This window comes from Macrotis lagotis, chromosome X (assembly GCF_037893015.1).
Source record: "Macrotis lagotis isolate mMagLag1 chromosome X, bilby.v1.9.chrom.fasta, whole genome shotgun sequence".
Classification (NCBI taxonomy): domain Eukaryota; kingdom Metazoa; phylum Chordata; class Mammalia; order Peramelemorphia; family Peramelidae; genus Macrotis; species Macrotis lagotis.
This window is the reverse complement of record NC_133666.1, coordinates 659,996,585-660,019,113: the sequence shown is the minus strand read 5'-3', so window position 1 is coordinate 660,019,113 and position 22,529 is coordinate 659,996,585. Positions and strand designations below refer to the sequence as shown.

Here is a 22,529-nt window from a genome sequence, read left to right as displayed (position 1 = left end):
AGACAGGGTTAAGTGACTTATGCAGGGTCACACAGCTAAGAAGTATCTGAGACCAAATTTGAATCCAGTCTAATTCCAGACCCAGCACATTATTTCTCCACTGTGCCACCTCACTACCCCATTATCATTGTTACTGAATAATTATTATTTATTAAATATGATTACTTAATAATTGTTTGTTGTATTGAATTGATATGACTCTTTCCTTGTCCTGTTCTTAGGACAATGATCTTGGACTTAACTGAACTATCTTTCATTTACTCTGGCCATCTTCCTTTCCTACTTCCTTGCTTGCTGCCCCACTCTTGCTGCCATTGTGATTGGTGAGAAACCATTATCTTTAGTCGATCCATGCTTCACAATGATCATCTTCCTGCTAAGGTTCTATAATTTTCCTCCTCAAAAATCCTCCTCTTACAACAATTTTTCTCCTCTTGCTTTGGGAGCAATCATCAAATCCACACTAGAATTGCTTCTGGAAGTCTTATATTAGTTGATTGCTCAATTGGACTTATTGGATCAAAACGCCCTTTCATAGCCATTATTTCTTCTATATCTTGCTTCTTTCTTTTAGAATACAAGCTTCTTCAGGGCACAGATTTTCTCTATTTGCTATTTAACACAGTGCCTGGAATGGAATAAGTACTAATTCTTATTCATTCACTCACTCATTCATTCATTCATTCATTCATTCATTCATTCATCAGATTTAGGGTTCTCAGAGGCCATCAGAGTTAACTCTCTCATTTTTCTGGAGGAAGAAACTAAAGCTCAGATAGGATAGGTGATTTAATCCAAATCATGAAGATAGGATTTGAACCCAGATCTTCTGACTCTAGGGGTAACTAGATGACAAGGTGGATAAAGCACCATCAAGAAGACTCATCATCCTGAATTAAAATCTGGTCTCAGACACTTACTAGCTGTGTGACCCTGAGCAAGTGACTTAACCCTGCTTACCTCAGTTTCCTCATCTATAAAATTAACTGGAAAAGTAAATGGTAAACAACTTCAGTATCTTTGTTAAGAAAACTTTGAATAGGTCACAAAGAATCTGACACAACTGAAAAAACAATAAAGCTATATGACCTAAGACATTTTGACTGAAGAGAAACCTTGTTAAGGAAAGATATATTCCCAAAGTGACATGAATGGTATAATAGTAACACTAATTCTCATTTCCTTAGAACTTTATGGCTTATAAAAATTTTTCATGATGATTCTTTAATTTCTATAGAGCAGGCACTACTAGACCTATTTTATAGCTATGGAAACAAAAGCTAAAGAAGAGAAAGAATTTATCCAGAATTATCAGTCAGTATGTTGGGGGAAATAGAATTTCAAACTAAGTCTCATCTGATTTACAGTCTTCTGTTATTACCATGGCCTCATTCTGCTGCTATTGATAACAAATATGATAGAATAATCAGTATCATCACAGTTCAGCATGGGGAGTGATTATAGATAAGAGAGATGTAAAAAAGGAAGGTGCCTTGGGAGACAGGACAATAAAACAGTTTCCTATGGCATGGAACCTTCTGGTTCTCTTGCCTCTTGGAATTGTCATCTTTATGGGCTCCTCATGATCTCCTTTCTCTCTGTTTTCCCTTTCACATGCAATCCCAAATAAGGCTGCCTTCCCTCAAAGAGTTTATATTATATTGAGGGAGAGAATATTTGCATATATGAGTCTTGGTTGGTTCTTATCTGTTATTGAAGAAGACCAAAATTATATCATTATGTTAGAGATGAGTTACAGTGCGTGCAATTGTGGCTGATCAGACCAATATGAGCTCAGAATTCTCTACCACAGATTGGACAGAAATAGTTCATGTATAAGTATTTTTATAAATGATACATATATTTTAATTATATTTAGCAAATATATAATAAGTATCTGTAATGTATAATATAGACATGATTATATATTATATACCATATATTGAAGCATTTCTGTTATATAGTATTCTATATATATAATATATAATATATATTATATATATTTATATATATATATCTATATTATATAGTATTCTATATATATTCTATATATATTCTATATATATAAAACATATAGCATATCATATGTGTATGATATATACACACACAAGTATGAAACTTTCATTTCTTTTCTTCTTTATCTCTTAACTCTATAACCTATCTTCTATCTTCATCATTTCACTAAAGCTGCCCTCTCCCAAGTTACCATTGATCTCTTATTTGACAAATCCAAAAGCTTTTTTTTTTTTATCAATTCTCATTCCTATTGACCTCATGGCAGCTTTTGACCTTTAGATCCCCTTTGCCCCCCTTGATATTTTCTTCTCTAGAATTCCATGGCATTACTTTATTCTCATTATTCTCCTGTCTATCTAATGGCTCCTTCTTAGTCCCTATTGCTAGGTCTTCATGGAGGTTACACATGCTAAAGGTAGGTATTCCCAAGGATTTTGTCCTGGGATCTCTTTTCTTCTACCTCTGTATTAGTCTACTTGGTGATCTCATCAGATCTCATGGTTTCAATTAAAATCTCTGCTGATGATTCTTAGGTCTACTTATGGATCCTGAAAGAATATAAACTTCGCCATTTTAATATTAACCTCTCATAGCTTTGTATTACGTGTATATATAGAGACACTAATATGTATGCATGCATACCTACATATCTATACCTACTTCTCTATACACACATACATGCACACACATTTATCAGTTGTGGGAATCAGGAAAATCTTTGCCTTTTATATCCATGGTACCTCATTGACTTCATCTAATTCATGTAAAGAAAGCAACTGGAGGCTGTATCCCCCTTATTCTAAAAAGAAAACTCCATGGAGTAAATGTAGGTCTGGGGAGGCTCAAATGAATTTATATATACTTTGTAAACTTTAAAGAAATATGTCATTGTCAGTTATTATTATTGGAATGACCAAGTATTTCTGAATTGTAGTCTTGGATCTAGGAGGGACGTGTCTGTGTGTGTGTGTGTGTGTGTGTTTGTGTGTGTGTGCATGTGCATATGCATGCACATGCTTTTGTATTTTTCTGTGGAGGGGTGGGGAATAGAAAGAGACAAAGGTAGAGACATTGGGAGAGAGAGAAATTTGGAAAGTTACAGAGATAAAGGGAAGGGGGGAGAGAGAGAGAGAGAGAGAGAGAGAGAGAGAGAGAGAGAGAGAGAGAGAGAGAGAGAGAGAGAGAGAGAGAGAGAGAGAGAGAGAGAGAGAGAGAGAGAGAGAGAGAGAGAGAGAGATGGAGAGACAGAGACAGAGAGAGACAGACCAAGAGACAGAGACAGAAAGGGATAGAGAGGGAGGGAGGAAGGGAGAGAGAGAGAGAGACAGACAGACAGACAGACAGACAGACAGACAGACAGACAAAAGACAGATAAAGAGAACAAAGGAGATTCAGAGAAAAAGAGACAGACAGACATATATACATAGCTAAATCCTTTTTTGACAAAATCCTGATCTCTCTCAAATCAGATTAGATGCCCTCAACCTTCAGCCTCCCTCTGAATTTGCTTATGAGAAGAAAGACACTCACACAGTGGAATCATACTGTAGAAATCCTGTTATGGGAAAAAGCCCTGGAAGACTGATGTGAAGCTGTTGCTGGGTCTGGGACCTAAAAAGAGAGGGAACCATGAGACCCTAGTTTAGGTTATAGCAACATCTTCATGTGGGCTAAGAGAATATCAGTTTGGGAAAGAACTCTCTGCTTAACTAAATTATCTGATTATGGGCTGACAAGTATCACCAAGCCCTGGAAGTCTCCCTTTCCTGGGGTGTTGTGTAGGTTGGGGGATTTGGCTCCCAGGCTGTCTTGTTTTTCAGTCATTCTTAGGATGATTCATTCTGAGTGGCTGCTACTCCCTCCCCTTTCCCTCTTTCTCCATTTGTCCCTTGGTTGCTGGGTGACTGTTGAGCCAGGAGATTGGCAGCCAAACCTCACAGGATGCTTTGTTCCCCTCTTTTGGGGTTGTGGAGTCCTCATTTCAGAAGTGGGAAGGAATTGCTATGCAGTCAGAGAGCTGATTCATTCTCCATATTGAAAGCCCATTTATTTCATTATTTTATAAGATAGTTTTCCACTTGGGTTTGGAGTTGGGAATTTCACAGCTTTGTGTTGGAATCTAAGGACAATTGAACGTAATTGTTCTGAATAAGATAGTTTGGACTTTATTCATATTTGCCACAAGGGGTATAGAATTTTTGACCTGAATTTTCTGCCTTTTATCCATTTGACTATGTATAGACCCTCAAACAGATCTCCATGGCATTCACTTCAGAAAAATCTAACAAGATAATCAGCACTCTTTCTTATTCGGTCAGATGAGTGCCATGGCTGTAACAGTGGGATGTATGGACAAAGCTTTTGGGTCAGAACATTGGCTTTGGAGTTAGAACCACTACCACTAACTAGCTGCATGATCTCGTAATAAGTTTTCTCCAGATTTCAATTTGGGAGTTTGAGCTAGATGACTATTGTGATCCCTTCCTTTTTTTTTTTTTAGATTTTTGATTTATTTGTGGTCCTTTCAAAGTCTAACATTCTATGAACTTAAAAAGGTACTCAACTTTTCTTCTTTCCCTTTTCCTTATTCTTTCTCTCCCTCCCCCTCTACTTTTTTTCTAGTTTTTCTTTCTTCCTAGAATCATAGATCTAAAAAGGACCAGAGAGGTAAATTTCTCAAGATAGTGATGGAGATAGGATTTGAACTCAGAACCTCTCCCTCCTCTTCCCTTCCCTTGCCTTGTCTTTCTTTCCCTCCACCACCCTTACCTCTTCTTTCCTTCCCCCCTCCCTTCTCTTCCTTTTCTTTTCCCATGTCACCCTTGAAGGGTGCCATCCTTGAGTGTTTTGGAAACTAAATAAGAAGATAAATAAACTTATCCTTTCTTTAAGGTCTAGTGGAGCATATCAGGTGTGTGCATACATAGGTTTGTATGTGTATATTTGATTTCAAGACAGAATGTAGAAACTCAAAAGAGGACAGAGAAGTTCAGGGAAGGTCTCACCTGATTGAACATAGCTGAAGATGGTGATGTGGTTGAGAGACAGAAGGGCAAGTTTTGAGCTAGAGGTAAATTGGAGATAGGACCTGAAGAATGGTGAGGAATTCACAAATCTTCAAGGATATATCACCTCTCAAAGCATGTTGTTCCTTCCTTACAAGGTGTTAGCTAGTTCCTCATTATTAGGTAAAAGGAAGCCTTATTAAGCTCCCAGTTTGGAACTGATGAGTGACTTGGGCATAAATAATTATAAAAGTCCCAGTAAGAATGTCTAATAATCTAGGTTAGGCTTTTCCTGAATTCTCAGGTCAGAAAGAGGCTGATAAAAACCTGTAATTTCAAAACTAGAAGGAAACTCAGACCCTTTCCTCATCATGAATCTCTTCTACGACATGGACCTTTTTTTATAACTTCTTTGAAAAATAGTCTTTCAGAATCTGCATGGAGACCATAGGTCATTACCTCAAAAAGCTGACAACTCTATCAGGAAGTTTGTCCTCATATCAGTTTTTATTTATTTTGTTTGTATATGTGTAATTCTACATTTTGGGGGTGCCAGGCAAAGATCAAGATGAAAATGCTTGGTGTTCAGATGGATCTGATGATTCCTTTCCATGACTTGGTGGTTCCTTGGCCCATCAACTGGCAACTGTTGAGTTAGGTAATCTCTTCCTTTTGTGTTTGTCATAAATATTAAGTACCCACTATATGCATACTTTGTTGAATTTTGGGGAAACACAGAAAGGCAAAAAATAGTCCCTGTTCTCAAGAGACCACATCCTAACGAGACAGTCTATAAATAACCACATATAAACAAGTCAGAGATTATTAGCACAGAGGAAGCACTAGTGTTAAGGACTATTGGGAAAAACTTGTAGAAGGGAGCATTATGGCTGGAATCAGTGTATTAATAGGAAAAAATTGTAATAAGGTTTAGTGACTTCCATCCTCATTCCTATGTAAGTAAAGAGAGGGTTGTTCTGGTTTTGTGTGTGTGTGTGTGTGTGTGTGTGTGTGTGTGTGTGTGTGTGTGTGTATGTGATTTGTGGCGTTAAAGAGGAAACTGCTGATCAATTAATGTACCCTTCTAACCTAGTTAATGAAATTACAGAAAGTGAAGGGCAGGTAAATGAGACAACAAGGTTTTATCATTGTTAAGGAAGTGAAAAGAAGAGCTTTTGTTAGCCCCTTAGGAGGTAGGAAGAAACTTTCTTTGATGGAATTCAAAGGCATCTTTGGCTAAGAAGGATGGACCACATCCCTGGTTACCTTTTACAAGTGAAAAGTTGTTGCTATTGATTGTCCTTCCTTCCTGAAGAGGACCATGACATTAGGAATGTAATACTATGACATGGAAGTGAATTGGCTTTAAGTGAGGGAGGATTATGTAAAGTCTCCAGCTTCACTTCTCCTCCAGTGTCCGTTGGGTCCAGATGACTGGAGATGTCTCTGGATACAGTGGAAGCAAGTAGGTAGTAGAGACAAGTAGAAAGGGTTTGACTTCTGGCAGCAGGAAAGAGAGTCAACTACAAAGGAAAAATTCAACTCTTGAGAGGGCATTAGTCTTTGCTTTCCCTCTTGGGCTTCTAACAGTGGGCAGTGTTTATGGAGGAGAGGGGATTTCTCCCATCTCCCTTTTGTCATGGCATATTATAAAAGAACTACTATAAAAAGAGAGTTTATACTCTGGAGCTGGTCCTGGAAAAAATAGTAAACAAGACAGGGCATACCTGTGAACAAACAACTCTGGCATCAGGAGAGAGAGGCAGATCTGGCAGTTGGTAGTAGACCTGGATAGAGAAGCAGTTCAGGTTTTTCAGATTAGTGATATTCCCAGAAGAGATTATATATGTGGTACAGAGGTAGAAATAGGGAAAGCAGTATTTAAGCAAACTTTGAAGTACCATATAAATATTAGCTATTACAAATTGCAGAGATGGGACTTATTTGCTTTGGTAAAAATAATATGCTCCTTCTGAAGTTCCAGTGAAATCATAGGTCCAAACCTAGAGTCAAAGACTTAACAAATAACTTTAGATAATAAGTATTTATGAAATATATAATTAGAATTCAAGTATTCTCTTCAAGTAGTATCCTAGTGAGATGGTGCAATGGATAGAGCACTGAGCTGGGAGTTAGGAGGATGGGACTGGTCAAGTCTGACCTGGGACACTTCATACTTTCTAGCTGTGTGATCTTGGGCAAGTCACTTAAGCCTGATGGCCTTCCACCCAGGGCCTTCTCCAATGATCCTGATTCATATTTGGCCATTGGACTCAGGTAGCTTTGGAGAAGAAAATGATGCCAGTGAGTTAGTATAGCACTCCTCACTCAAATCTGATCCTTGTGCTTGTCATATCCTTCCTTCATATCATTATCTTCTTTGAGAACAAAGGACAAACATCATCATCATCAGTTAAAAGAATTATGTCACCTAAATGTTTAGAGACCTTTTGGTCTTGAGACCAAATATCTAGACTCTATTAGGAGAGCCACAGGTCTGGATCACAATAACAAAATTTGGATTTGAGAGTATGTTTTTTTTAGTTTACTCTTCAATGTTCTACTGTAACAATTGGGAAAAATTGTGTGTTTAGGGCTGTTGATTGTGGGTGTTCACAGTGAGCCAACGACTGATTATATCACATTCTACCTTGCTAGCAAATTCTCTATTTGATTTTCTCCTTTGCAGGCTAAAAATGAAGAGTTAGTCAAGCTTATAGTTCTGGATGTATATCACTTTCCCAGGGATATGGGGTGGATAGTCACCTATTTGGAGGAATGAGGATTTCAGGAAAATGAAGTCAAAGTAAAACACACATTTGTTCAGATTTATTTCTATACAACAGGTCACATTTTCCCTCAGCCTTAGCAAAAAAAAAAATAAATAAATCATGACCTGAAGCTGCAGTGAGTGATGGGGCCAGAACCCTCATCTCTTTCCTCTCTGGTTACTATTGGAACCTCAAACAGTAAGGCTGGTGAACCACAGCATGTCTCAATTGCCAAAAAGAATCAGATCTAGTGACATATTGAAGCCACATGAGAAGCAAAATAAAAAAAAAAAGAATGCCAATATCCCTCAAGGAGAAACTTTAAGATCATAGATTTGGGGTTAAAACTTAGAGATCATTGAGTCTATCCTTATTTTATTGCTGAGGAAGTAATCCCAGAGGGGTTATGTCTTGCCCAGGGTTGTATAGCTAATAAAAGTCTAAGAAAAGATTAAATCCAGTTTTTCCTAACTCCAATGCCAGTATTCTCTCCATTAAACCATATTGCCACCAAAAAGATTTTATGTAGTCTGCATATATTTCTATTGTAATTGTTGTCAGCCCTTTTAGAATGCAAACTTCCTGTGGATAAGGAGTCTGTATTTCTATTCCCAGTGCTTAGGGATTTGACAACTGATTGGATGTGGGAGATGAGAAAGAGAAATACTTAGAGGTTGACATGAATTTTGCGAGTGTGGGTGACTGGGAGGATGATGGTGCCCTCGACAGTAATAGGAAAGTTAGGAAGAGGGGAGAGTTTGGGGGGGCCACTAGTTGGCGCAGTGAATAGAGCACCACCCTGGAGTCAGGAGGACCTGAGTGCAAATTTTATCTCAGACACTTAATACTTACCTAGATGTGTGATGTTGGGCAAGTCACTTAACCTCTCCACCTTGTAAAAATAAAAAAAAGAGGGGAGAGTTTGGAAGGAAAGATAATTCATTTTGGAACATTGTATTTAAGGTACCTATAGTACATCTGGTTGAGATATCTGATAGGCAGTTGAAAATGCAAGACTTGAAATCAAGAGAGAGTTAGGGTTGGATAAATAGATGTGAAAATTATCTATATGGAAATGATAATTGAATCCATGGGTTCTGAAGGATCACTAAGTGAAATCATATCTAGAAAGAGAAGAGAAGAGAAGGGAAAGGAAGGGAAGGGAAGGGAAGAGAAGAGAAGAGAAGAGAAGAGAAGAGAAGAGAAGAGAAGAGAAGAGAAGAGAAGAGAAGAGAAGAGAAGAGAAGAGAAGAGAAGAGAAGAGAATCTAGGACAGAACTTAGAATAGACCTACAAACAGTGGACATGAGTTGGATGAAATGCAAGCAAAGGAGAATGAGAAGGATTGGTCAGACAAACTGGAATAGAACCAGTGGACAACAATGTTATGAACATGTAAAGAAAAAAGAGTATCAAGGACGAGCGAGTGAGCTATAGTTTCTAAGGTTAAAAAGAGTTCAAAAAGGAAGAAGTATGAGGAAAAAACCCTTAGATGTGGATTTAAGTGATTTGCCCAAGGTCACAAAGTTAAATATCAGAGGCAAGATTTCTTGACTCTGAGGCTGGTTTTCTACCTGATACATTACATTGCTTCACTAGGCTTCACAATCCCCCTACCCTTTAAATTCTATCTTCTTATATTCTATCCACTATTCTAGTCAGTCAAGATCTTTCCTGATCTGACCCTATTATCCAGTGTGCTGCCATCCCTCTCTGCTCCTCTCTGTTCTCTAATCTATTCCCCATCCTTTTGCCAGTGCTCTATTTGACTCTATTCTCTTATGTAAGAATTTATTAAATGCCTACTAAGTACAGTGATAGGTGAGGCAGTGAGAGAAATATGAAATGATCATTAAAATTGAAAGTAATTCTATGTGTAAGAGAGATTAGATTTTTTCTATTTGGCCTTAGGACTAGAACTAGGTAGATGGTTCTAAGGTCACCGGGAAGTTTCAGAATGGAAACTTTAGGCATTGTGGGGAAAGAAAGCAATTATTTCATAGCAAGCCCTCCTTTTTAAGCCTACAATGTTTCTCAGGCTTCCTATGCCTTTCTGCAAACAAAAGCAAACATACACATTTATAAGACCTAAAATTTGATCTGAGAAACAGCAGGTGATATGAGTTTATACAAATCAGCTAACAACAATAGCAAAACCACCCAAATTGCAGCAATTTCTAACCAGTTCCTTGTAGCTAATAACTGTCGTCTTAGGCACTCAACCAAGTGATAAAATCCATTACCAGCCCTTGGCCCAGTTGAATTTCTCTCTGGGGCAGCATCAGCCCTCCTGCAGTCACTCAAAAACTGCAACAGCTTGAAGGAAGAAGATTTTGCATTTTCTTTAGGGTCCAGGGTCATTGTCAAGAATTTCTATAAGCCTAGTGGTCTTCTCCCTTATAAAAACTGAATTTCTAGTCAGAGTAATGATGACACATTTATATTTAAGCTCATTTGTGAATATAAAGCATTTTCCTCCTAACAGGCCTGGGAGCGAGGTGAAGATTTCTCATTATAACTGTTAAAATGAGAAACCAATAAGAATGAATTTTTAAATTAGAAAAAGATAGGGAGTGAATGGCATACAGATCTGACCATGTCACTCTCCTCCTCAAAGATCTTCATTGGCCTCCTATTAAAAGCAAACTCTTCAAGTTTCCAGTTAAAACTGTGTACCATCTGGGTCCCATTTCTCTTTCCAGATTTTTTGCATTATTCCTCTTCAGACTCTCTCTTGTTCAATTAAACTGGACATTGGGTGCTCTGTCCACTGTGTCATCTAACTTTGCTAACAGCTTTTTTAGTATGCTTCTTTTCAATGTGGGCATGGTGGGCATAATTGCACTCTTTTCCTTACTACAAAGGAAGCTGAAGCTGCTGAATGGTTTTAAGATAATAAAATTATCTGCTGGGCCTAATATCAAGATGAAGAGCCCTTGAGAGCAGGACTGCATATGGAGGGGCATACCGTCCCAGGTTGGAAATAGAATGACGATAAGTTGTGGGATCAGATCAGTGAGTGACCATTGCTTTTCTAGTCTGGGCAAGAGAGGGAGCCTCAGGCTCAAAAGAAAGGAAGAGAGAGAGAGAAATGAATGAAGGAGAGAAGGAAAGATAAGGAAAGAGATGGAAAGAGACAGAGAGAAAGAAAGAAAAGGAAGGAAGGAAAGAGAAGAGAAGGAAGGAGAGAAGGGAAGATAAGGAAAGAGAGAAAAAAAGAGACAGAAAAAGAAGAAAGGAGAGAAGGAAAGATAAGGAAAGAGACAGAGAGAAGGAAAGAGAGAGAGAGAAGAGAAGAGGAGGAAAGAGAAGAAAAGAAGTGAAGAAAGAGAAAAAGAAAAAAAAGAAATAAAAAGAGAGGTCACTCAGTTAAGATAATTTTGAGAAAGGGCTAAGATGCTACTAATTCTGTGCTCATGGGAAGCTATGGTCAGCCTCAAAGGTTGATACTTTTGACAGCATGGCTGTCAAAAGCAACCTTTGTTCCCATTTCCCTCTTCTCCATATCCCTTTTTCCTTCCCAAGGACTGAGGGCTTCCCTGATATTGGCTTCTACCCTACCCTTTCCTTTGTCATTTCTACCACTTGAAATCCCTGGTTTCCTTCAAAGTACAGTTCCAGGGGCATTTTCCTTTCCAGAAGCATCTTTCAAGTGCTTCCCACCTAAAAATCCATGACTTCCAAGGGCACCTTGATCCTACTTTGTATGTATATTGTTATGATTTTTTTATTTTATTTGTTTTTTTGGTACTTATCATAGTATCTGGCTCAATCTCTCCAAGAGAGATTGTAAACACCTGAAAGGCAGGAACTACATTATGTTTCTTCTATATATGGAGCTTCTTTGAGGACTGGTAACAAGTAGTCAGTAGATAATTGGTGAATGAATGATTGGATAAATGAAAATTAAAAAAAAAACTCACTTTCTTCTACTTTGATTTTTTTTGTAGGTTTTCCGCTTGTGATCTGCATCATTTCAGTATCTTCCAGTATGGACAGCTATGGTGAAAATCACAAGTAAGGAATAATAACTGTTGCTTTACTCAGAATTTGGTGATATGCCGATTTTATGTAATGCCTTTCTTGGGATCTGCTTTGACAGTGCCTCAAAGTGCTGTTTGGAAGTTGACTTCTCTCGAATGACTTCTGGATATTTTTGCAGTCCATCCAGTTCCAAATCCTTCCACTTGTTAAAAAGCTTCTTCTCCTCTCAGGGACTTCTTTCTCCACAAATTTTTCCATCAGATTTATTAGTTCGAGAAATCTGGATCTACTCTTTGCTCATATATCATAGTCTACTTACATATTTTATGAGTCATAATTGCTTTATGAGAGAATAAACTTTTTTAATGATGCTTTCTTTAGTGAGATTTAATGAATAGAATTCTGGACTTGGAGTCAGAAGACTTGAGTTCAAATCCAGGATCAGTTGCTGTGTAAGACCTTTGGCAACTCATAACTTTTCTTGGTCTCATTTTCCTTAACTACAAAGTGGAAATCATAATATTTAGATAGGCCTATAAAGTATCGATTAAGTGCTTGCTTCGTAATTATAATCATAAGACCATATACATAGTTAGAAAGGAATTTTAGAGCTCATAGGAGACAGAAAGGATCTTAGGGGTCATCGAGTCCAATCACTTCCTTTTAGTGGAAACAAAAGATGAAAGAGGGAGTGGGTTAGTTAATAAGTTTTTATTAAACATCTACTCTATGCAGCCACTGTGGTAAGTGCTGGTGATACAAAAAGAGGCAAAAGATCCAATGCCTGCCCTCAAGGAGCTCACAACCTATTTAAGCGACTTGCCCAGAGTTACTCAGTTCATAAGAGTCTGAGGCAATTGTTGTTTAGTCTTTTTTCAGTTGTGTCTGACTCTGTGGCCCCGTTTGAGATTTTCTTGGCAAAGATACTGACATAATTTGCATTTCTTTATCTAGCTCATTTAACAGATGAGGAAACTGAGAGAAATAGAGACAAATGACTTACATAGGGTCATACATCTAGTAAGATCTGAGGCCAGATTTGAACTCAGGAAAATGAGTTCTGTACCCATTAGACCACCTATCTGTCTCAGTCTAAAACCTTCATTTAAAAAAGTGATGTGAATTCCTCTTGTCTTTTAAACTGCAATCATTTCCTTATATAGTCCCATATTCACAGCTCTCAGGATGAAATCCTCTCTTCTAACAAAGAGAAACAACAGTATTACCAAAGAGGATTATACTAAACAGTATTGTAGCAACTATCTTCAATATATTGTCTCCAGAGACCTTCACTTCTCTACCTACAGGAGAGATGCAGATTTCATTATCTCTTCTTTGGGATACAGATCAGTTAATGAGGCACTTGGTGAGAATATAAATTATTGAAAAAAATAACATTTTCTGTTATCAGGGTGCTCACTGTCTAATTAGAGGAGACAACACATAAAAAAAGAAAATACAGCTAAAGGGCAGATGACAAAGCTCAGAGGTCCTGAGGGTAGATGGCAAGGTCCAATCGATCAAATGGTATAACTAGGGCTATGAAATCATTGCAATTATGAAGTTCAACCTTTTTTAGTGCTTTATCATCAACATTTATATTTATTATTCTGAGTCTGCTTATTTCACTCTGTATCAGTTCATACAAATCTTTCTGCCTTTCTCTACTTTTTCATATTCATTCTCTTATTACCCATTAGTAGTCCATCATATTTATATACCACAGTTTGTTCAGTTATTCCCTAGATGATGCTTCCTTCCCTGATTTAGTTTTCTAATTCTTTGCTGTCACAGAAAAAGTGCTGCTATGAATAATTTGGCATGGATGGTTCTTTATTTCTATCTTTGACCTCCTTGTATGATTGTTTGCCATCCAAAATTACTCATTTTAGGGAAGAGCTTGGGAAGGAATGACCTGTTTGACATCCTATGGGGAAAGTGTGGATGATGGTAGAGAGCTTAGATATAAACTTCAACTCAAAATCCAGTGTCAGAAGGAGAATTGTAATCCATTTTCCAAGCCCATTCTCTCTAAAGGATCCTTTTAACATTTTTTTTGATTCTGACATATGATTTCATTGGATTTCCTTTCACTGATAGCAACTGATACAGAACCATGATTTGTTTATAACTTAGGGTGTTTGAGGCTGTCTATTATGGGGACTAGAGGGTCATCCTTCAAAAGGTATTTTCAAATTGTCCCCCAGACACTACAGGCCATATGACTATGGGTCAGACCTTATAACCAATCTGTGTCCCAGGCGACCCTCCAAGCTTTGTAAATGGCAGGTCTACAATAATCACTGTTGGATATCACAGAATGACATTGAACCAAATTAAGGTACCATTAGATAAATAGAGAAAGTCACAACAGCGTGGGACTCATGATTAGTAGACAAAATTACATGGAGAGTTTTCCATATACCACTGTAAATGCCACAGCTCAGTCCCTACTTTCCTGAGATGTCTTGACTTTGCCTAGGGGAGTCATTATATTATTAGGAATGGAGCCAAAGAAGAGTGGCATATATATGCTAATTTGGACTTGTAGTTCAGCAAAGTTAATTATCTACAAGAGAAGAATGTCATTGTGAGTAAACAATGACTCTTGGGGGCATATTCTAGGTTTTTGATCTTTCAGGTAACATGTAAGTTAAAGAATGAAACTGAAATTGCCAAAATAATAAATTAGATTTCCATTAATAAAAATTGGTTTTTTTGTTCAAAAAAAATTGGGCAGTTAGATGGCACAGTAGATACAGTCATGGGACTACAGTATGGAAGACTCACAATCTTGAGTTCAAATATGGCCTCAGACACTAGCTATGTGATCCTGGGCAAGTCTTCAGCCTGTTTGCCTCAGTTTCCTGATCTATAAAATGAGCTGGAGAAGGCAATGACAAACCATTCCAGTATCTTTGCCAATAAGACTCTAAATGAGGTCACAAAGAATTGGACATGCCTGAACACCAACAACAATGGGGAAGCTAGTGGACAGAGGCTTGGAGTCAGGAAGACTCATCTTCATGAACTCAAATCTAATCTCAGGCTAGCTGTATGACCCTGGGCAAGTCACTTTACTCTGTCTGCCTCAGCTTCCCCATCTTTAAAATGAACCTGAGAAGGAAATGTCAAGAAATCCCCAAATGGATTTTTCTTTAAAAAATAACCACAATGGCTGTGATATCTCTGTGTATATGTATGAGTGATATGAATACTAATTCAACTTCCTGGAAAATATACATTTTTTTAGAGAAAAAAATCACTCTGTATTACCCCTATTATCCAAGGCCCCATCCTCTTTAGATCTGAGAGTTGTCCAACAGTCTCCTCTCCTCTTCCCCAGTTGAGAACATGAAGACTCACTTAGAGTTGGCCTCTTCCCATATTTATTGAATGAATGAATGGAGGTATGCATGATGTCCAGTGAGCATGATCTGGCTGATCTCTGCCTTCCTATTCTGGGTTAATAAACCCTCAGGACCTTTGAGGTTGCAATTTGAAGAAAGCAGGAAAAGATGGTGAACACATAGTATTAGATTCAGAGTCAGAAGAGCTGAGTTCTAATCCTAGGTGGGCAATTTGCTCCCCCCTCTGGCCTTATTTTCCCTTGCAATGAAATGAGGAAGTCACATTAACTGATTCCTGAGATCCCTTCCAATGAGCCCTGGTTCCTCTCTCTAAATTCAGAATTTTTTCCTCCATTTCCTTTTTCTTTCTCTACCCCCACCCACCCCCTTAAAATAAAATCAAAAGAATTAGATGAAGTGCTCTTTGGAAAGTCACTTCTCTCCTGCAAAGCTGGGGCTGATTGTATGAAAAGGAAAACATCTCAGAGACTGTTTAAGAGAAAGCTTTAAACATTTTTATAGCTTCAGGATACAATGTTTTTTCAGCTGAATTGCTAAACTGGGAGAAATCTCGCCTCCCCCTACTTGAGAAGCCCAATTTGCTGCAGATTAAGCTTTTAAAGAAAGTATTGTCTGAAGGCCTTTAGGAATGAGGCTGATTAAACAGGACCATTGTTCTACTGTTGCCTTGCCTTTCAATACTCTACATTTTTAGAACTGGAACCCTCTAATTAAAAGGAGTGTTTTCCTTCTGCGATTCAGAGCTCTGACACTTCCCCTGCCATACCAATAAACTGAGCTTCCTTCTTTGGGGCTGGTACATTCAGGGCTCCTCATTCCTAGGCTGGGGAGCTCTTTCCAGTGTCCTTGCTCAGGGTCACATATCATGGATCCAAGGGAATTTAGAGGCTAGGGAGAGCAGCCCCCCCCCCCCACCATGATGATGATGTTTGTTTGTCCTTCTTTCTTGAAGAAGACTATGGCATCAGGGAGGTGATATCATGATAAGCAGGTGAATTGGATTTGAGTGCTAAGTCATTGGAGCCAGCTGGGTCTAGTGTCCAGATATGAATTGGGATGTCTGGAGATGATTCTGGATGCCAGGCAGAGTGAAGTGACTTGCCCAAGGTCATGCAGCTAGTAACTATCAAGTGTTTGAGGCTGGATTTGAACTCCTCTCCTAATTCCTAGAGCAGTGCTCTATCCACTGAACCACCTACTTGTCCCCTTTTAAGAGGAAACCAAAGATCAAAGAGGAAAGTGACTTCTCCAGTATATTCTGATAATTATTTGCAGAATTTGAACCCTGTCATCATATGACTCCTAATCTAGCACTCTGAATTATTCTAATAACACTGAGATACTCTGCCTCTTTATATATCTCTATCTCTCTCTATCTTTAGCTACATATAGAAAATTGTATATAGCTTCCTCTTCCCGTTAAACTATGGAATCTTAAAAGCCATCTGTTCTTGTTTAGTCATTTTTCAATTATGTCTGACTCTGTGACCCTCATTTGGCAGAGATACTGGAATGGTTTGCCATTTTCTTCTGCAACTCATTGACAGTTGAAGAAACTGAGGCAAAAGAGGATTAAGTGACTTATTGGTCCAATAAGTGTCTGAAGTTAGATTTGAACTTAAATCTTCACGACCCCAATTCTGGAACTCTATTCTCTGTATTACCTAGCTGCAGACAAGGAAAACTTGATATCTTTTGGATAAGGACACTGAGGTCCAGGGAAATTGGAGACTTTTCCATTGCACCACACTGTCTCCTTCTGGGCAGTCCTAGCCAGCTGTCAGATGCAACATAAAGGGATGGTTCAGGAAGTGCCTTCTGTGATTGGGAAGTGGAAAGATGTCTGATCATCTGGAAGTTCAGCCAGAAGCTATTGAATGCATGTATGGGAAGAGGGAGGGAGTAGTGATGGGAAACTTACTGAGCTTATCATCCTGGGAAACAGTCTGAATCAGAACTGGAATTTTTCAAAGCATGATGCTGCAGATGCAATGTGAAACTTCCTTTTAAATAGTTCAAGCTTGTCATTCTGAGATGTGAGGGTTCCCCCCCCACCCACCCTTTTGCACTCTGGTTGAACAAATGTTGAAGGAAACCTTTTACTCATTCTGCTCACCAGCTTCAGAGGCTCACTAGCTGTTCTTGCAAGATGTCTTGGGAGGTAAGGAAGGTGGAGGCCTAGGGAAATAGGCTTCTTGGCCAGATGCAGATGGCATTATCATTCAATCATTTCTCAGTCTGGTATCTGACTCTTCTTGATCTCATTTGGAGTTTTCTTTTTTCTTTTTCTTACAAAAAGGGTTGTGACATGCCAAAGGTCACATAGCTAAGTAAGTATGAAATGTCTGTGTTCATATCTGAACTCAGATCCTCCTGATTCCAGAGCTAGTGCTCTATCCAATGAGTCACCTAACTGCCCCTTATTTGGAGTTTTCTTGGCAGAGAGACTAGAATGATTTGCCATTTCCTTCTCCAGATCACTTTACAAATGAGGAAACTGAGACAAGCAGGATGAAATGATTTGCCCAGGGTCATACAACTGAGACCAAATTTGAACTTAGGGGCTACCTTACCCTAGGCTGGGCATTCTAGCCACTGCTGTATTACCTAGCTTCCCATTAGTAGCAGACGCTACTTCATGTAAGGAAGGTATCAGGAAAGCTTCAGTCTTTTGCTTAGTTCCTATAGTGGATTGAACCAGACTGTGGTGAAGTGCCTCTAGTATTGCCATTGGAGGCAGGAAGACCAGGTTAGAATCTTGTTCTTTCTCAATCATAACATTCCATTTTCTCTCTGTGGTTCTTTGTACAGACTGTCCCAACCTCCCTCTTCTTAAAATTCCCATTTTCTCTCAAAGTACATTTCAAATACTCAAAATCTTTCCTAATAAAATAGTATTTAACAATAGCTATATTGCAATCACAAAAATACTGATAACTAATTTATATCATGCTTTAACTTTTGCAAATTACTTTAACAAATATTATAATCTTTACTAGAATTCCGTTAAATGGGTGATATTTTATCCCCATTTTACAGATAAGGTAACTGAGGCTGAGAGAGGGTTGTTTCATGCTAATAAGTATTGTGAGACAGAAATCAAATTCAGGTCTTTTAGACTCCAAGTCCAGTGCCTTATCTGCTATTATACCCACATGGTCTTACTTCCTCTCAAAATTACCTTAAATAAATGAATGAATGAAATAAATGAAAAAAAAAGGATTTATTAAAGTTTTATGTCAATTTCTATCCTATGAGAAAATGCTGATTTATTTTGAGATCAGACACTGTTTCATTTGTGGATTTATGTTCACAATGACTATCTCACGGTTTGGTACTCAGTAGGAATCTGATAAATGTTTATTGATTGACTAGGCATGGGGACACTTCCCTGGAATCCCTGCATGGGGTTGGGGGGGGGGGAGAGGCAGGGACTGATGGGTAACTTGAAGTCCAGAGTTCAGAGATATAGCTGGCACTAAAGCTGAGTTCCTGAGAGCCAATGGGTCAGCGGGCTGACTTGGCCTAGATCAGAAACAGAGTAGGTCAAATCTCCAATGCTAATTAGGAATTTTCACTTCTAGCCTGGTTTTGAGATTCTCAAAAAAAAAAAGGTTATTGCTTGATTAAAATGTATGACCCTGAGTAAATCAGATAACTTCCCACAGCCTCAATTTCCTTAACTGTAAACTGGAGATCATACATTGGGTTGCTCTGAGATTCAGATGAGATAATATCTGTAAGGTACTTTGCAATCCTAAAAGTCCTATATAAATTCAATCTATTTTTATGGCATTAACAGATGGGAGGACTTTAGAAGTGGGGAAAAAACATGCAAACACCTTGAGTTTTCTGGGGGGTCATGATATCCTGGAGAAGTATTGACTTTTAATGTTTCAGGAGGGCTTCAGAAGCAGCTGGCATGATATGGTCCTTCCCACCATGCTCTTAGCCTCCTATCTTCTGAATAATGCTAACAGCATCTTGACTGTGGGAGGTACCAGCACCAATTGACCTGGGTGACCACATGCTCACCTTCCCTGAAAACTCATTAAGAAACCACAAAAGAAGTCCTGCAGTGAGGAAACATAAATTCTCTTCCTTAATTGGACTTTGGTGCCTTTTGCTGGAAATTCAGTTTTTACCAAACAACTCATCCCCTTTGCAAACTGATGGTTTCATAAAATCCAGAAAAGCCTCAGTACCTTTCAGCTTACTTTTTTCCCCCTCCTAGCCTCCTGATCACACTGCTATCTACCTTTAGGGTATTGGAATTCAAATTCAAGATCCTTGAATTTTTCTGGTCTACCCTTTGGTCCCTCTAGACCCTATTATATTTTTGTGTTCTTTCCTAAAATGCAGTGCCTAGAAATAAACACCACATTCCATCAATCAGCAAGCATTTAAGAATTTACTATGTGGGAGCAGCTAGATGGTACAGTGGATAGAGTACCAGCCCTGGAGTCAGGAGTACCTGAGTTCAAATCCCACCTCAGACACTTAATAATGAGCTATCTGTGTGGTCTTGGGCAAGTCACTTAGCTCCATTGCCTTGCAAAAATCTTAAAAAAAAAGAATTAACTATGTACCAGTCACTATGCTAAACTTTGGAGATGCAAAGACAAATTATAGACTTACTAGATCACACATGAGAACTATCACCTCTCCCCATTTGGGACACTGCACCTTTCTTAATAGAGCTGAAGGACTGACTATCTTTTTATTGGTTTCCGTATTACACAGTTCTATCCCATTCTATTGCAGCCTCATTTTCCTCACTACCTTCCATCTCATTCCAGGCTGCACTGTATTATCCCCATCCTTCGCATCTAATTCCATCCCATCCCATTCTATTCCTTTCAGCTCCTTTCCATTGACTTCCTTCTAGTCCGTTCTATTTCTGTTCAGTTAACTTCTACTCGACAAACATTTCCTAAGTATTTTCCATTGCAAAGCCCAGTGCTTGAAGCTGGGAATCAGAGTGAAAAAGAAACAACCACAGCTTTCAAGAAACTGTCAGCTTGAGCAATAAATGATGTATGCTCAAATCAACATCATAGGAGATAGGATGATAGGGTTGAAATACAGGCTTCAAAAAAAGTATTCTGAGAAGACTGGAAGAAAACTCACTTGCAGTTGTGGGGATAAGGGAAGGCTTTGGGGGGAAGAGAAGACCCCTGAGCTGAGCCTTGAATGGAATGAAAGAGAATTTCCACAGGACGAGAGATGCAGAGGGAGTACAAGCCAAGTTGGGGGGATTATCTGGGCAAATGACTAGAAGCAGGAAACATAAGGATTCCTTGATGGATGATATTTATTGGACAATCTAGGATTTACAAAGTACTTTTTAAAACAGCTCATTTTTTTTTTCTTGCGGTTAGTAAATAGCAGATTTATCACTTAGAGGAGCTTTAGTGGTCACACAATACATTCGCTTCCTTTTATAGATGAGAAAACTGAGATCCAGTAAGATTAAGTGACTTGCCCAAGGTCATATAGACAATAAGTAGCAGAGTTATGATGTGAAACTCACAATTACTCTGTAAAGTCTATATTATGATTACAATTTTATAGGAGAGAAAATAGAGGATGACAGGGGTTAAGTGACTAATAAATGTCAGAGACTATATTTATGCCCAGTGTTTTATCTAATTTCACTCACATTTCTCTACTATACAAAACATTTTCTATTTTTGTTTTTCAAATTTATTATCTATTGTGTGTTGGCATTCTTTTCTTTTTAAATATTGAGTTCCAAACTTTCTTTTTCTCTCCCTCTCTTACTCATTGGGAAGGCAAGCAATAAGATATTAATTATACAACAATTTAAAACATATTTCCATATTAGAAATAGAATTTCAAAAAAGAAAGAAAAATAAAGCAAGCAAATTATACTTCAATTGGCATTCAAAGTTGATTAGTTTTCTCTCTCTAGAGATGGATAGCGTTTTTTCATCATGAGTCCTTTGAAGCTGACTTTGATCATTGTATTGATCAGAGTAAGCTAAGTCTTTCACAGTTGATCATCATTATAATATTGCTGTTACTGTACACAATAATTTCCTAGTTCTCATTTTATTTTGCATCATTTCATATAGGTTTTGCCACTTGCCTTGTAATTTCTTACAGCACAATAGCATTCTATCAAAATCATCTCCCACAACTTGTTCAGCATTTCCAAATAGATGAGCATCCCCTCCTTTTAAAATTCTTTACCACCTCAAAAAGTTGCTATATTTTTGTTTATTTAAGTTTATTTCCTTTATCTTTGATCTTTTTTTTGGTGTATAGACTTAGTAATGGTATTGCTAGGTTAAAGGGAAGGCACAGTTTTATAGTCCTTTGGATCTAGTTCCAAATTGCTTTCTAGACTGATTGGACTAATTTACTAAAACACCAACAATTCAATCCCCTGAAGCATTTTTCATTTATGATAGGTTTAAGGTGGTACTTCAGAGTTGTTTTGCCTTTTTTTAATCAATGGTGATTTTTGAACATATTTTAATATGACTATAGGTAGCTTTGGTTTCTTCTTCTGAAAACTGTTTTAATCCTTTGACTATTTATCAAGTGGGAAATGGACCTTATTTTTATACATTTTATCTCTGTTCTATACTCAGTACATATTTGAGAAATTAAGACCTTTATCAGAGAAATTTGCTGTAAAATTTTTTGATATTACTTCATTGTCTATGATACCTTTTAACAAAAATGTAATTTTCCTGGTTTATCCCCCCTTTGATTAGCTCTATTTTTGCTTTGTTTGAGATCATGATTGCTACCTCTGCCCACATTACTTCTGCTGAAGCACAGGTTCTGTTCAAGTCCTTTCTTTTAATTCTGTGTTTGCCTAACTTGTGTTTCAAGTATGTCTTTTGTAAACAACACAGTGTTGGATTCTAATTTCTAATGCATCCTGCTATCAGTTTCCATTTTATGGCTAAGCTCATTCCATTCACATTCAGTTATAATTACTTTGAATTTATCTCCGTTCCATTTTCTTTTTTTTCCCCCTTTCTCTTTCTTTCTTGTCCCTCCTCAAAAAAGTCTATTTTGCTTTTAACTACTGTCAACCTTAATCCCCCCCTTCCTCTCCCATTTAACCCTTGGGTAAGTTGAATTTCTATACACAACTGGGTGTGCACACACACACACACATATCCACATACATACGCATATAATAATTTTCTTGCATCACTTTCATTTCTTCCCAATTTTTCCTCTACTACTTATCTCTTTAATTCTTCTAGGAATTTTTGTTGGGCTTAGATTCATGTAGCATCTTTTTACTTTGAGACTGTTTGTAGCAATTTTTACATTATTGTCTTCTAATAAGTTTATATCTTGATCTTCCCTGCCACTATAACTTCTTATGGTTTATT

The 22,529-nt window shown here is 37.9% G+C and overlaps 1 protein-coding gene across 1 annotated transcript in view; it reads left to right on the top strand.

The window, feature by feature from the left end:
• Nucleotides 1-22,529, top strand: part of ADGRD1 (adhesion G protein-coupled receptor D1) — a 490,642-nt gene that overhangs the window by 381,475 nt on the left and 86,638 nt on the right. Inside the window, exon 18 of the mRNA XM_074205246.1 lies at nt 11,743-11,809. Coding sequence (XP_074061347.1) covers nt 11,743-11,809 — 67 coding nt within the window. The remainder of the gene's footprint in view (nt 1-11,742; nt 11,810-22,529) is intronic.